This window comes from Onychostoma macrolepis, chromosome 23 (genome assembly GCF_012432095.1).
Source record: "Onychostoma macrolepis isolate SWU-2019 chromosome 23, ASM1243209v1, whole genome shotgun sequence".
Classification (NCBI taxonomy): Eukaryota; Metazoa; Chordata; class Actinopteri; order Cypriniformes; family Cyprinidae; genus Onychostoma; species Onychostoma macrolepis.
The window spans coordinates 21,883,451-21,900,290 of NC_081177.1; the positions used below are offsets into that span (position 1 = coordinate 21,883,451).

At 37.7% G+C, this 16,840-nt stretch overlaps 1 protein-coding gene across 4 annotated transcripts in view; it reads right to left on the bottom strand.

The window, feature by feature from the left end:
* Positions 1-325: 325 nt before the first annotated feature.
* Positions 326-16,840, bottom strand: part of cntn3a.2 (contactin 3a, tandem duplicate 2) — an 80,144-nt gene continuing 63,629 nt past the window's right edge. For 3 of the 4 annotated variants that reach the window (XM_058764258.1, XM_058764259.1, XM_058764260.1), the window contains 9 exons: positions 15,277-15,435; positions 14,754-14,903; positions 12,646-12,716; positions 12,104-12,338; positions 6,738-6,847; positions 6,137-6,323; positions 5,078-5,190; positions 4,548-4,713; positions 326-1,164 (listed from right to left, as the gene is read on the bottom strand). In XM_058764258.1, the coding sequence (XP_058620241.1) occupies positions 1,064-1,164; positions 4,548-4,713; positions 5,078-5,190; positions 6,137-6,323; positions 6,738-6,847; positions 12,104-12,338; positions 12,646-12,716; positions 14,754-14,903; positions 15,277-15,435 (1,292 nt within the window). In that variant the 3' untranslated portion in view covers positions 326-1,063. Of the gene's footprint in view, positions 1,165-4,547; positions 4,714-5,077; positions 5,191-6,136; positions 6,324-6,737; positions 7,672-12,103; positions 12,339-12,645; positions 12,717-14,753; positions 14,904-15,276; positions 15,436-16,840 lie in introns of those variants that run through there. The other variant, XR_009268917.1, reaches the window with a different exon arrangement.

Here is a 16,840-nt window from a genome sequence, read left to right on the forward strand (position 1 = left end):
GTCTGAATCGGGAAAGAAATATGCACAGATCAAGCAACGTTGAAAAGCAAAAACAGTCTAAATCAGTTCTAAACAAATATGTAGGGTTGATTTTGATGTGAGTTTATGTTTTTGGACAACAGGGGATGGACTTTTCACTGTAGGAAACGGTTTTATAGATTATGGACAATGATTTTGGACAGGAGTGATGGTGACAAAGTTAAAATGCCATAATGATGGATTTGTTTCTTACAAACAAGTGGTTTTTCAGTTGACAAGATGGACTGGAGTTGTGTGGATTATTGTGATGTTTTTATCAGTTGTTTGGATTCTCGTTCTGACGGCACCCATTTACTGCAGAGGATCCACTGGTGAGAAAGTGATGTAATGCTAAATTTCTATAAATCTGTTTTGATTAAGAAAGTCATCTTGGAAGAACTGAGTGTAAGTGAATTAAAATTTTTTGAGTGAACTATTACTTTAAAAGGCCTCTCTCTCCATTCATTGTAATTGCATGGGAACATTCTTTAAAATCGCACTTTGTGTCCCACAGCCAATTAAAGTCACATGACAACAACATGAGGGTGTGTACATGATTTTTGGGTGAACTAATCCTTCAATTAATGATGTGATAACTACAAATCAATCACAAGTTTATCAAACAGTAACTTAGTAAGAAGTAAAATGATGTTAACTACTTTGGCATGTACATGGAAGTAAGGCATTTTTTCTGACGGATCAATGAGAAGATGAAATCTTAGTGCAGTAACATGACTGATCCCTCCTCGTACACCAATACGCTTCAAAAACCTTCAGTTGAAACCTTGTTAGGGTCTCGGATCACTTGCAAGGACACAATGATACACAGTACATAACACATGCACATGAAATCTGACCACCGTGACGCTGATGTTTTCCCGTTACGCTCCTTGAAGGCCTCGCCGGGCATTGCCTCAGATAACTATGGAGAGATAGATCGATAATCTCTCTTCAAAAGTGTTTTGGTGCACCTCTCCAACGACTCCACAGCGAGGAAGAGTGCAGGCAATCACACTGGTCAGAGGATGTTTGATCCTTCGGACCGTTAACACAAAGCCGGTCTCAGTGTCGATAACGCGATGATAGAAAGCAAGGAGACGGGGATGGTGTTGGGTCGCCAGGCTCTGGACCCTCGTACACTCATACCTGGAACATGGAGAACAGGACTTAAAGGCGCTGAAGCTTATTAACTTGTAATTGATGAATAAAAATAGACTGGGAGTAATATAAGAGCAATAAAGGAAGGCATCGTTGGGAATTGAAGGATGAAATTATAGCTTTATCAGTGGACAGTCTTGTGCTCTAAGCAGATTTGCATTGACTTCCAGTAGACGTTCACTGTACAGTTTTTCCAGTTTAAATGACTAACTAATTAATGGTAAAGCAGGTTAGAAAACCTTGCTATTGGCACAGCTAATTTCCTAAATATAACATTTTCTCTTCTGTTATATTGAGATTTAGATGAGCGTTATGACAGCAAAGTAATTCTAAAAAAAAAAAAAAAAAAAATGGATCACCAATGGATCCTCTGCAGTGAATGGGTGCCGTCAGAATGAGAGTACAAACAGCTGATAAAAACATCACAGTAATCCACAAGTAATCCACACTACTCCAGTCCATTAATTAAAGACTTTTGAAGAGAAACGCTTTGTGTTTGTAATAAACAAATCCATCATTAATGAGTTTTTAATTTCAAACCGTTGCTTCTGGCTTAAATACGATTCCTTTATCCATAACATTGCTAAATGGAAACAGTCTAAAACAGACAATTGTGGATTGCTTGTGAATTATTGTGATGTTTTTATCAGCTGTTTGGACTCTCAACCTGACGGCACCCATTCACTGCAGAGGATCCACTGGTGAGTAAGTGATGTAATGCTAAATTTCTCCAAATCTGTTCCAATGAAGAAACAAGCTCATCTACATCTTGGATGTCCTGAGGGTAAATTTACAGTTTTTGGGTGAACACAACTGTGCACAACTGTTCATAAGCTTGGGGTCTATAAAATTCTTTAATTTAGGAAGTATCTTATGCTCAACAATTATTTATTTAATCTAAATTAGAGGAAAAACAGTTGCATTTTCACTGAGGTCCAGCAGATGCTCACTAAGCAGTTTTTCCCAGTTTAAGTGACTAACTAATTAATACTAAAGCAGGTTTGAAAACCTTGTTATTGGCACAGCTAATAATTTCCAACATTAACAAAGGAAAAGAGTCAGGGCTTTTTCTTGAAACCGAGACATTGCAGGCCATTAGATGAAAAATGTGAACAATAAGCCACAGAGAACCGTTGTCCCTTGTAGTTGCATCAGCCTGTGACGTTGTATCCATGGGGGAGCGGAGACCAACGGGCAGAGATAGATGGCGAGAGCTTGGGCTAGTTAATAAAGATCAGACTGCTTAGCCCAGTGGAGAATAAAAGGTGTACAAGGAGGACACATCAAATCAGTGAGAACTCATTTAGAGAGGCGCATTAAACTCTGTGGGCTGCAGTAAAAGAGCGTCTACGCTGCAAACTGCACCTGCACTGTTCACTCGGGGGAACAGGAGGAGAACATTATGAGGTCAACTGTGCATTGTTTATTTTATAGGGGCCTGTGTGTTTAATATCCCTTTGGCATTGAATATTTATCTTTTACATCACAGGCTTTGAAAGAGGAAGCCAGTGGATGAGCTTTGCACAGGCCCGCAGGTTTAACTCACCTACGGAAATGTAATATTATGTAAGGATGCAGACCTGAAATAAATGAGCCAAATATAAACAACTGATAAAATCGAATTCATAAATCGCTCATTTTTCTAAAGTAACAATGTCCAACAGAAACACCAGGATGGTAGCATTTTTTTGGGCCTCCCTTGAGCTTGTTACATTGTCATAAAGTTCCTGAAGGGTAATCAGCAAATATGAGCAGTGACTTCACAGCACTGTGATTGGCTCATTACCCTCTCAGTGTCATTCCCCCATATCATTGTTCACAACTGATTCACAAGAAGAAATGGACGGAATAAACATTGAGTTAACTATTCAGCCACAGTGAAAGATCTGCGAGTCAGGTGAGCCGAGTCCGATTTTTAGTTTTTGAGTGAAACAGGATATTTGATTAGAAAAATGTGGGGCAGGACTTAATTTGATTCATCAGGAATTGATTGATTGAAAATGTTACATTCCAAATATTTCGCTATTGGTTAACATTATCCAATAGCCAATGCAGCCTAAGTGACGTCAGCAAAAAAGCAAGGTTGTTTGAAAGGTGGAGCACATTATAACATTTCCCATATTGTTACAATTAGATTTAAGTGAGCGTTAAATGACAGCAAAATTAATTTTTTAAAAATACAAAAAAATAAACCTTGGTAAATGTAATCTTTAGCAAATCTCAAAATGAACAGCCATTTTTCATATTGTATATTCTGATGTTACAGTATGTTGCCTAAATTCACTTTTAGCATTTTTAAAATCGCAATATCAGCCATTATTTTAATTTTGGTGCAACTGTAGTTATATGGTATATGTAACCTGGAAACTGTCTATATGTAACTGAAACATGAATTTACACTACTGTTTAAAATTCTGGGGTCAGTAATTTTTTTTTTTTGAAAGACATCTCTTATGTTCAACAAGACTGCATTTATTTAATCAAAAATACAGTAAAACAGTAATATTGTTAAATATTATTAGGCTACAATTTAAAATAACTGTTTCCTAATGTAATATATTTTAAAATGTAATTTATTATTTATTATTACATATTTACATTCCTGTCATTCAAAGCTAAATTTTCAGAAATCATTCTAATAAACTGATCTGCTGAAATATTTCTTATTATTATCAATGTTGCTATCAAACAACTCTCTGAAGATTTTAGCATGGTAATGGATATGATACAGTGTTAATGTATTTGGTCTTGGTGGAATAGATCTGCTACGCTGCTGCTGAATTGCTGCTGCTGTTGGTTATTGCTGTAGTTGTAGATTATTGCTGCTGCAAGCAAGTACAGGAACTTGCTACTGCCAATGCATACGGCGATATGGTGCTGAGTATTTAAGACATAATGCTGTTGCACAAATAGCATATAAAATAACCCATAGCAGATCTATACAGGTGGAGCTGGGGAGGTGGAGGGTTTCAGAGGAACTCTGAAAGCGCGCTGCAAACTACTCTAGTGAATACTAACTAACCATTTAAATATAAAGCAGTAAATTCATTGGCTGCGTATGCAACATGAACCAATCAGCTTGTGCAAAGTAGATTAATGCTGTGAATATCATAATTTACGTTAAGCCCCATCAGCCCGTGCCATCTAGAGTTTCATGAAAGAACTAGGCATTTGTGCTGCTGGAAACTATGATATTTTTTTTCAGGATATTTTGATGAACAATGTTCAAACGAACAGTATTTATTTAAATTTTTAATTAAAGTTCACATTATTGTTATGCACCCCAAACCTTTGAACAATAGCGTACACTGGACTTATTTCAGGAGACCACTACACACAAATGCATCATATTTAAAAAAGTGTGTTCTTACTAAGTTTATGTATGTTGATGGGTTCGGTTGGCATCCCTTCTCCTCCATCACTCGTCGCTCGTATCTGAATGATGTAATCATCATCTGCAGGTAGCGTGAGCTCCACTGAGGTCAGATTTGTTGTTATTGTGTTAATTTCTTTATGACGGTTCCTTCTGTAAGACACCTGGAGAGAACAAATGAGAGAGGTGCTAACAACCACTTAGATTTATTCAGCACAAGCTATTTTAGTCGATAACGGAAGTAAAATCAAATTATCATACACTGTGGGGAACTGTAGTGTTTATTAGCACACCTGGTGTTTTTGCTATACTGCACAGCACATATTTTGTAGATCTGCGGTATAAATTAGTTTTATTTTTATTTCCGTTACCACTAAGGTGGGTAATCGGCCAACAAGAGAAATAATATAAGCATTTTAATGTAGTTGTTTCCTAAATGCTCACTGGAATAGAACAAGCTAATATGATTATGTGAAAATAATGCCTTACAGTTTGGCTTTGAGGCTTACATTGCTGGGAAGCACTTACCTGATACCCGGTAACATCTGACTCCATCTCCAGAGAAATGACAGGCTCCCAATGAACAGTGAGCTTAGAGCCAATCAGATTCCACTCCACGTTCAAAGGTGGCTGCCCGGGTGCTGAGAGGAAACACCACTATTAGTTACTGTACATGTGACGACATCAGAAAGCCAGGAGAGGTGCCTGGCTGTCTGTTTGTTCATAATTTCATAATGTATTACACTAAACGTATAGTTGTAGCCTAAAAAAGGCAGTTCTGGCATTTCAAATGTGCATGACATTCTTTTCCTCTGTGGAACACAAAAGGAAACATTTAGTAGAATGTTCACACTGCTCTTTTCCAAACACGATAAAATAGTCCATATGCTTTGTATGTTATATCCCTAGACTTTTGAGGTCATATGAATATATAGTACGCCAGTTAAGGACTACTTGGGTACTTTTGCTGGTCACTGTATTCTTTCGCTGTATGAGAAAGAGCAGCATGAACATTCATTTAAATATTAAATTTTTTCCCTACGGAGGTTTGAAATGATGACTGTGATTAAATGCTGACATAAACGTATAACCTTATAACCAATAATTCTTTAAATCTTTCTTTTTCTTTACTTTTATATTCAGGAAGGACACACAACAAAAGTGACAGTAAATACATTTATAATATTACAAAAATGTCCAAAACTAATGGTTGATGAAAATTCAGCTTTTCCATCACAGTAATAAATGGCATTTGAAAAAATATTAAAATTGAAAAGAGTTTTATAGTTCCACAATACCACAGATTTTTACAGTATTTTTGATCAAATAAATGATCCCTTGGTAAAAAATTATGTAAAAAAAAAACTTTAACAGTAATAACAGTAGAGTATATCAAATTGCAGGTGTCTTTATCCTACTTAAATATTAAAAAGGACAATTCTACTTTTTTTTTTTTTTTTACAAAGTGTGAATATTAAAATTAAAAACAAAAAAATAAAACAAAAAAACAACAACAAATAATTAGTTTTATATACCTGCAGTGGCAATGCCTAAATAAACTGAGAATTTTAACAAGCGTATACTTACGGGACTTCTTGGTGGTCACATTGATGGTAGGAGAAAGAGGGCCAGTTCCTGCTGTGTTGAAAGCGCTCACTGTCAGGAAATACTGAGTGTATCCTCTCAGACCGCTGATGTTAACCTTGTTCTCATTGGCAGACACTCTGACTTTGCCCATGGTCTCAGGTTTTGTATCGTCCTCCCAGTACACCACCTGATTTCAAGAGCAATGGAGAGAAAGCACAGCCTGTGGGATCTAAAGCCTCGCGGATATAATGCTACGGTGCCATTATGTTCAGTGCAGGAGAATTATTATACAGGAGTATTTTACTTTTTCCACACAGTGGGTTTGGGGTGACATGGATGAAGAGTTTCACAGAGGAATGTGTAATGTGTTCTCTGTGTCCTTAAAAAGGATGAAGAAAAGCCATTTCGCCCATGCGGCAGAAAGGGCCTCCTATGCATACGGTAAGAACAGGGTACCCTATTCTTATTTTCAAATGGAGCGTTTCCATGGGTACAGAGGGAACTTTGAGGTGCAGCGTGGGAGATGACAGGCTCTGACAGAACCCACGGTGCATTTCAAAGCTGGACAGAGAGTCATTTCCATTTAGAAGAAGGGACGCACCTCATAGCCCAACACTCTTTCTGAGGAAGCGCTGAGAATGTGCCAGCTCACTTCAATTTCAGTGGCAGAAATGCTTCTGGCCCACACGCCGTCTGGAACGCCACTGGGCTCTGAGAGGAAAGATAAAAAGAGAAAAAGATGAATACATAAAGACGGAAAAGAAGCAGAGAGATGAGAACAAAGGAGAAGAATAGAGATAAGGAAATATGAAAAAAGAAGAGCCAAAATAAGATGAATAAGACGAAACTAAAAGAAAAGAATCGAGATGAAAAGTAAAATGAGACAATGAGAAGATGAAAGAGCGACTGTAAGAAGAGGATGCAGTGAAGAGAGATATAAATGAGACAAAATTATGAGAAGAGATGAGATAAAATGAGAGAAGACAAGATGAGAAAAGACGAGAGAATGGTAGAAAAGAACTAGGATGGAACAGGAGAGAAACTGAAATGAGACCATAGAAGACTGGATGAGACGAGAAGAGACAACAAAGAGAAGATAAAAGAAGAGATGAGATAAAATAAGACAGGACAAGAGGAAGAAAGAGGATACAACGAAGAGACAAACTTGAAACAGGTGAGATGAGACAAAAAGAGCGAAGATGACGAGAAAAGACGATTAGAGAAAAAAAAAAGACAAGAACTAGGATGCAAAATGGAGAAGTTGAAAAAACTGAAAGACAAGAGACGAGATAAAACAATGAAAAAAAAACAGGATGAGAAGAGGCACAACAACGAGGAGAGAAGATCAAAATGAGACAAGATTGAAAGAGAATAAACAAGAAGAAAAGACAATGGAAGAATGTAAATGAGACAAAACTGAAAGTGAAGAGATGAAATAAAACAAGAAAAGACGAGATCAGGAGAATGGAAGACACAAGGAAACAAGAAGAGAAGAAGTAGGATGCAAAAAAGACGAGGAAAGAGACAAGACAAGACTAGAAGAGAAGAGACAAGATAAGGAAAAAAAGAAAAGCATAATCATCAGTGCACAAATCAGAGGCTGATGAAAAATAATTTATAAATGACTGATGCAAAATCCTTTGTCTCTAAAATGGTAAATTACTAGTCTTTATTTTAATAGGATAGTTGAGTGACATAAAGGAACATTATCTGTACAGGAATTCAATTAATGCGGTAGCTTCCTGACACACCGCTGTCTGCCCGTCACTCCACACTGTAATAGCTCATCTCAAACCGATCCTAACTAGCTGAAAGATTCCCACACTGCCGAGCATGATTCCAGCCCTAAAACCACCTGGCACTCACAAAACAACATCACGTACAGCCATTATAGTACATGCTTTACTTTGTAGTTACTATAAAAAGAAAACTGCATTATGGATTCTTGTACATTTAGTAAAAACTATTTCCTGTTAAAAAAGGGCAAATTACTGCTAAAAGAACAGAAAATTGCAAGCAACAGTGTTGGAGAAACCCATAAAATGATATAACGTTACAGAATCTAAATCTATATCCTACAGTATCCTGCTTTTTTGACCATTTGTTATAAAATGAGCCGTGTTCTTTCAGTGCAGCACATAATAAAGTGCTGGTGGTAAAGGAATCAATTCCAGCCTGTTCTTTGAATGTTTTATGCACCTTACAATAGATGACTAAATAAAATTGGACGAGTTTTTGGGGCAGACCTGACCTGTTGAAAAGAGATGGTCTTCATCCCTCCTGGGGTGGTGCCGCTTTTCTCTCTAGAAATATGGCACATAGTCTTAGAGTTCGTACTTGACTAAATGGGGTCCAGGTCAGGAAGCAGACAGACTGGCTAAACCGACTGTCTGCTAGCCGCCTCACGTCACAGAAGTCAGTTAATTTTCAGCACATAGAGACTCTTTCACATAGATATCACACTATAGAGACTGTGTCTGTTCCCCAAACTAGAAAATACAAAAAACGTCCAAACCAATTTAAGAGTAACAATTTAATTGACGTTCAACAAATAAAAAAATGTATATAATACAGAGAAACCAATGATAAAGCTTGGCTTACTGAATATCAGGCCTCTTTCTACGAAAGCTCTTTTTGTAAATGATATGATCACTGATCATTACCTAGATGTGCTCTGTTTGACAGAAACCTGGCTGAAACCAGATGAATACATTATTTTAAACGAGTCTACCCCCCAAGATTACTGTTATAAAAATGAACCGTGTCCAGAAGGCACAATTTATAGCAATATTCTCAGTATTTCTCAGAGGGCAGGCTTTAAGTATAACTCCTTTGAAGTAATGGTGCTTCATATAACGTTATCTAGAGAAACAAGTGTTAATGATAAATCCCCTGTGATGTTTGTACTGGCTACTGTATACAGGCCACCAGGACACCATACAGACTTTATTAAAGAATTTGCTGATTTTCTATCAGAGTTAGTGCTGGCTGCAGATAAAGTCCTAATTGTTGGTGATTTTAGTATCCACATTGATAACAAAAAAGATGCATTAGGATCAGCAATCATAGACATTCTGAACTCTATTGGGGTTAGACAACATGTCTCAGGACCTACTCATTGTCAAAGTCATACTCTAGATTTAATATTGTCACATGGAATTGATGTTAATGGTATTGAAATTCTGCAGCAAAGTGATGATATCTCAGATCATTATCTAGTCTTGTGTAAACCAGTGGCGAGCGGTGACTTTTTTAACAGGGTATGCTGAGTGCTAAGATTGGTGTACACTCCATATAGCTAAAACTGCAATTTCTACTCCTTGTTACAAGTATGGTAGAACCAGAGGTGGGTAGAGTACCCAGAAACTGTACTCAAGTAAAAGTACTTATAGAAATATTTACTCAAGTAAAAAAATAGTTGAAGTAGTCTGAATAGTTACTTGAGTAAGAGTAAAAAAGTACTGGGAAAAAAAAAAAAAAACTACTCAAGAAGTTAGTTACTAGTTACTTTGGATCATATACTGTATAGTCTATTTTTGTTTAGATATATAGATAAAATTTATGTAATGTGTGTATATATACACACTCACACACTCACACACACACACACACACACACTGCCGTTCAAAAGATTTGTAATGTTTTTTTAATGCAATTTATTTCAGTGATGCAAATCAGAATTTTTATCAGCCTTTACGCCACTCGCCAGTGTCACATAATCCTTCAGAAATCATAATATGTTGATTTATTATCAATGCTGTTCTTTTTAGCTTTTTATTCATCAAAGAATCCTGAACAAAATGTCAGGTTCCAAAAAATATTAAGCAGCAAAACTGTTTCCAACACTGGTAATAAATCAATATATTAGAATGATTTCTGAAGGATCATATGACTCTAAAACCTGACGTAACAGCTGATGAAAATTCTGATTTGCATCACTGAATTAAATTATATTTTAAAGTATATGTATATAACCTCTGACACGGAGAAGAGTGAAAACTCCTCACATGACCGCTACTGAACATAACGAAAAAAATGCACTAACGCGGGTTTGTTGGGTGTTCATTTCATACTCTGTGACAGCTTATTTAATGTACACAATTATGTACATTGTATTTAATGTATAAGGTACATGTATAACAAATTAGTAAACTGGTAATAGAGGTATCGTGTACTGTAATCGAATGTAGCCTATCTATACCTGTGGAACCGTAGACAGCACACGCGGTGTTCATCTAACAGGCTAAAGATCTTCATAGCTAGCAAACAATAGCCTTTGCAGATTTGCTTTCAATTGACTGTAGATCCAAAGCCACGTCTTCAACGCTCTTGATGCTACAACTCTAAGTGAGAACCGCTTCAGACGACGATCATGCAAACTGATTCGCGAACCAATTCACTAGTCTGCCAACTGGTTTAATCAAGCCTTTCAACAATATTGACTCAAAAGAATGAATCGTTCGCGAATGGGCATCGCTCATTGCCCAGAGAAAAGTAGTTGGGTGGTTGTTCTGCACGCTTAATAAACAAACGCCAGATGGTCCAAAATGCAGCAGCTAGAGTTCATACTAGAACCAGGAAGTATGACCACATTAGCCCAGTTCTGTCAACACTGCACTGGCTCCCTGTTAAACATTGTATAGATTTTAAAATCTTGTTAATTACTTATAAAGCCCTGAATGGTTTAGCTCTTCAGTACTTGAGCGAGCTCTTATCGCATTGTAGTCCACCACGTCTGCTGCGTCAACTGGTTACTGCAGTCAACCGGATCCTGTCTGTATTCAGATCAAATGGTGGATCAGCACCTAGAGATGACCTCTACAGCCCTGAACGTCAGCGGAGATCAGGACACCTAGATGAGCCCCAGAGACAGATCCCCAGTGAAGACCTTGTCACCTAGACGGCCATCGGGACAAGACCTCGGGAACCAGATGAGTCCTTAACACAATCTGACTTTGCTGCAGTTGGAATTGAACTGCTGGTTCGTCTGGTCAGAGGAGAACTGGACCCCCGACTCAGCCTGGTTTCTCCCAAGGTTTTTTTCTCCATTCTGTCACCGATTGGAGTTTTGGTTCCTTGCCGCTGTCGCCTCTGGCTTGCTTAGTTGGGGACACTTAATTTCCAGCGATATCATCGACTTGATTGCACAGATACACAGCCGGGCCAACCAACGAACAGAGGGTGGGCTGAGAGCCATGATGTAGACGCTAAGCGCCGAATTTAAGATTGTAGTTTAGGTTTAGTTGAGGGAAATCTAAAACGAACAGCGGACATGGAGACACGGGATGCTATTCGCTCTGTTGTGGAGAATATTCCGGCATTTGCCAACTGAAGCCCGAACAAGAAGAGTGTTTGGTTCACATTTTGAATGGAGGTGATGTTGTGGCCCTACTCCCGACAGGTTTTGGGAAAAGTTTAATTTATCAACTGTTACCGATCGTCAGCGAGAAACTGGGGAGGCCAAAGTTTGGCAAGGCGATAATTGTGGATGCGTAGATTTACTTCACATAATCTGCAAAAGTCGTTCACAGCCATCTTCACTTCGGTATTTCGCTCGATGGTTTTGTTTTTGCCGCATACCTGTGTTTACAGCGGAAGCTCGAGGCGGCCGAGCCGGCGAATAACATGCGTCATAACCAACCGTTATGTGATTGGCTTATGGGTACACCAATGATTTTAAACTTCAGACAAGCACCCCCCCACGAGAAAGTAAACGCTTGTCAATTATGCCCTTCCAGACTCTGTCTACGAAGCAAAACGAAGTAGCAGAGTTTGGTATTACCAGGCTACTATTGTCCTATTTTGATATTGGAAAGTTGCTTTGACACAATCTGTATTGTTGAAAGCGCTATATAAATAAAGGTGACTTGACTTGACATAGCGAAAAGAAAAGTCAATTGAAAACACTGTAAATGACTGAAAAGGTAAGCTTTTGTGCGCTGCTCATAATGCGATTGACAGTCTCACCATTCTCAGCCGAGAACACAATGGTAACAGGGCTGAACGGTCCCTGGCCTTTGGTGTTGTAGGCACCCACTTTGACGCTAAATGGAGAAAAGGGCAGGATGCTCTCGTTTCGGTACACGTAACGGGACTGGGACGGTATGGAGGTGACGGCGTGTGTCCAGTTGACCTCCCCCAGCGGCCGGAAAGCGATGATGTAGCCGAAACCATCTCCATTTTGCAGGTCTTCAGGCACAGGCTGGGAGGGAAACAAGAAACTATAGTGATATTAAAACATACAGACCAGATCCAGCCTCAGGTTCACACCCAGCACCTCCAAATCCCACACAGTTTTTGCAAAGTGATGCAACCTCTTGAGAGCGCAAATGAACTGCTTTCTAATATACAACCAAATCTGAATTGAATGCCATTATGGGAGTAAAGGGCCCAGATGGAAAACAGGCTTGGCTTTGACTGAGGTAATAAACACCCCCATTCAATTCCATTTAATTAGCCAAAACTATTACCTCGCACAGAGGGAGTGATAATATAGACAGATGACTTACCTCCCATGTTATTACTAGCTCTGACTTGGAGCCACCCCCACCTCCGACATCGGTGGGTGCCGTGTCAGGAACTGCGTACAGAAAAACAAAGAAAAAGCAGCCATGTTTTCAGTACAGCGGATAGATGCAGCCCCTGCCTTCCTCATTGTTTCTTTTCTCTTTCTTTTACTCAAAGCCTCATTATCAAGTATCAAATGAAACAAAGCTCCGGTCCCTTAGCAACTGCTTTTAAAAGATTCTGTGGGCAGTGTCTCAGTTAACTGGCTTTGTTTCTAGTGAATTTCACCATTTGCCAAGAGTCTCTTAACAATAATGCTCGAAGAATACATTCTATAATATACAAAGAGGCACTTGAGCACCGAAATTGTATCGCTTCATCATGGGACGTTTTGAAGAATATGGGCACTTGAGCATTAGTGGATTCAACCTCAGACAGCCCGCCCACAGGCCGCCTACAGTCACTTACTGACCATCTGATGCATACCGCACACAAAACTGGATTGCGCTTTCTCAATCTGGCAAGCTCTGTTCTGATTGGCTGACTAATTTGATGGGCATTCTGCATACCTTTTGAGGATGAAATTATCACTGAACTTGCCAAAGTTTGCCATGATTAAATCAGATCAAGAGTACGCAGAGCAGTTCTGTCTGTGAAATAGTCTGTACTTTTGGAACTTGTACTTTAATACTTTTGGAAAGGCAGAAATTCTGATCTTGGAGTAATTTTGCTTCTGACCACTTCTTTTTTAACCGGGTCAAAGAAAATAGCTAGCGAAAATAAGTCAACAAAAGATGTTTTGATTGTGTGTTATGATAATGTAAATCATCACAATAATTAAACGATTTAAAACAAAGAATACTGGTGATAAAAATATGATGAGAAAAAATAACAGTGCAAGATATTTACAATGCTTTTTTCCCCAGGAAGAAAAAAAAAAAGATTGTTTCATTTAATCCACTGACAGTCAATAGAGTTCGCAGAAGCTGAATGAACACTGGTAAACTACAGCATTTGCTAGCGGGTTTATTAACCAAAATGCATCCTATACACATATTAGATTACACATATACATAACATACACTACCATTTAATAGTTTAGGTTTAGTACGATTTTTAAAAGAAATTAATACAGTTGATAACCGTTATCTACTAGGGCTGTAACGGCACACAAACATGACGGTTCGTTATGTACCTTGGTTTTGACGTTATAGTTCGGTATGGTTTCGGTATGCTTTTTTTAAAATTAAACAACATTAATTAAAGAACAAATTGTTCTTTCTTTAAATACATTCAATTATAAATAATATTTTAGGGATAAAAATCTACTCCTCAGCTCATGCTTTAAATTATAGGGAACCCTTTTACATTACTTAAATGTACTTACTGCAATTGTAATTATTTTTATTTTAATTATCTATTTATTTTTAAATATAATAATCAACACAACTTAAAAAAGTTTTATGCAAACATGTAAATTGCACATAATGCAGTTTTTAAATTAACTTCTAAATTATAATATATCTATTTGTTGTTTAAATATATTCATTGACACAGTGGCTGTGATAACTTGTTTCATAACAGATTTATTTAAACATACATTAAATAATTAAGACATCACTAACAGGTAAAATAAAATATAATGAGTATATAGTCTAATATTTCATGAAAAATGCTCTTCTCTAGATTTAATTTCTCTAGCGAACTAATGTAATATATTTACTATATTACTATTTTTACTGTATTTTCGATCAAATACACAGCTTTGGTGAGCATGAGAGAATTCTTTCAAAAACATTAAAAACCTGAATGACCCCAAACTTTTGAATGACAGTGTAAAAATAAAGTTATGAACTGTATTAGAAATAATTGTTTCACATGCACTTGTTAAATGTTGGTATGTTTAATTTAATATATAAAATGTTTGAATGTTTGCAACAATTTTGTTCTCTCTCAAGTAAAATGTAATTTTCATAGACTAAAATTAGATCAAATTAAAAATGCTTAAAATGAATGACTATTACACGGCAAAAAGACAATTTAAATTAGACACTTTCTGATTGGACTTTCAGTTAAAAATTGTGTATAAATAACACTGTTGGTGACTCACCTGCATCTTCAGTTCTTGTTTTAAGAGAAGCGGGACTCGGTTCCCCCACGCCGACGCTGTTTCTGGCCAGCACTCTGAACTCATACTCCACCCATGCGTTCAGATCCACCACCGTTGCCGTCAAGGTGTTCCCATCAATCACCTCCGGGACTGAGAGCAAACAGAAAAGCCACAGTTTAACCGAAAATACCTGGATTACACGGTGGCGTCATGAAAGTCAACAACAGGAGCCCAATTTTGAGCCAATGTTTACAGTAAGCCAGAAATGTCACAAAACATAAAAAAAAATTTTCTATTCCGCATCTCTGTCTGGGTGGGATGTTGTTTGAATGAATTCGGATTCGAGCGGCAGGGCAAGAGACCAGATTAAGTCGTTTTGCGTTAGTACTTAGAGGCCCTTATATGTACTCAATGCGAGCATAAGCTTCTTTCTTAAAAGCACATGAGACGTGCTATGGTAATTTCAGTCTCTCGCTGAATTGATGCTCCGCTTGACTAGCTTTAGCTAATCCTGTATTGTTACCCGTGTTCACCGCTTGCCAGCCCACTGTGAAAGCTGTCTTGGCCTGGATGATATAGCTTGTGATGGGGCTGCCATTATCCTGGCCAGGTCTCCAAGAAAGCTGAGCCGTGCTGTCTGTGATCTCCTCCACTGTTACGCCATCTGGAGCTCCTGGGGGACCTGATTCAATCAGACAATTAGCAGTGAATTAGCAATTAGAAATGAAGTTACCTTCACTGACATCTAACCTTGCTCACCCCCTGCCAGGAAGCACTCCGCTTATCGCCCCACCAAGCTGTGATATAAGGCTAGTCTCTAAAAGGTGTTATTACATTTTAAGCTGTTGCTTTTGTGGGAACACTAGATCTCTTTGAGAATCATAGGAAAGCTTTTCAGAGGCTTGAGCTGTTTTCTTAACAGCTACAGCATGTCTTCTTTGAAAAGCTGCAAGCAGGCCTTCCTCTGCACATCTTTAATTGGTTCCTCCAATTATAAATGTGCAGAGCGCTGTCTTCCTTTGTCAAAATCACACTCCTTTGGGGGGAAATATAAAGAAATGGAGCATCATATTTAGTGGTTTTGTCAGCGCAGGTCATTGTGTCACTTGTAGCATCAATAATTAGATCAGACAGTGTTTGTTTCTCACCTACAAGGGACTTGAAGACAAAACATGAGGACAAATTGTGAATTAGTTTCTTTATATTTGGTTTTGGTGGTTTAATGCAATGAGTTTGCATGCATCTTTGGCCAGACTAACATTTACATAATTCATTTTAAACCAAGGACCCCTACTGTGCATAATATTCAAATGCCAGACACTCCTAGTTTCTGTAAATTAAACTGCCAGACGTTTTAGGAGCTGATTGTTCTTTAGGGTTCCCAATGCCTTTTCCAGTTCTTTAACCTTTATCCAGTAAATAATGATTTTTAAGAATACTTCTTACTCACAGTTTCTACCTGATAAAATATTTTAGAGCTTGGCAGAACTACAAAAATGTATATTCATTGAAAAATTGCTATTGAGTTTTGAGACTGCATTAATTTATATGACTTTTCTAGATGAAGAAATCATACATTTATAATTTGACTCCCCATCTATAAAGCACAGCAGCTGTGATGTCAAAACCTGGAAGACTGTCACGGGTTTGCTCAACATTCTCCTATGGGTTTTTATAATGGTGGTAAAATAAGGTCTGTGGTAAATATAACTTGACGATACTTGTTTTGTTGTACAATATAAAGTGCACACACTCACACCCCAAACATTCTTATGTAGATATTTATTACATTATTACAAACACACGTTTTTAAAAATAAACATAACTGCATCAAAATTTACATGATCAGTATGGGTGTGAGTAATGCAGATCGAAAAGTCAAAGTATCATCAATGTTTGTTTCACAGACCTTGTTTTACTCATAAATTTATGAGTAAATTATAAAAACCCATAGGAAAATCTTGTTGGAACCCACAGCAAACTAGTCTTCCAGTTTTTCCAGGTTCATGGCTGCAGCAGTCTATTCAGTTTTTTTCAAGACAATGGGATTGAATTAAAATAGCAAATATCTTGTTTTTTAGTTGTTT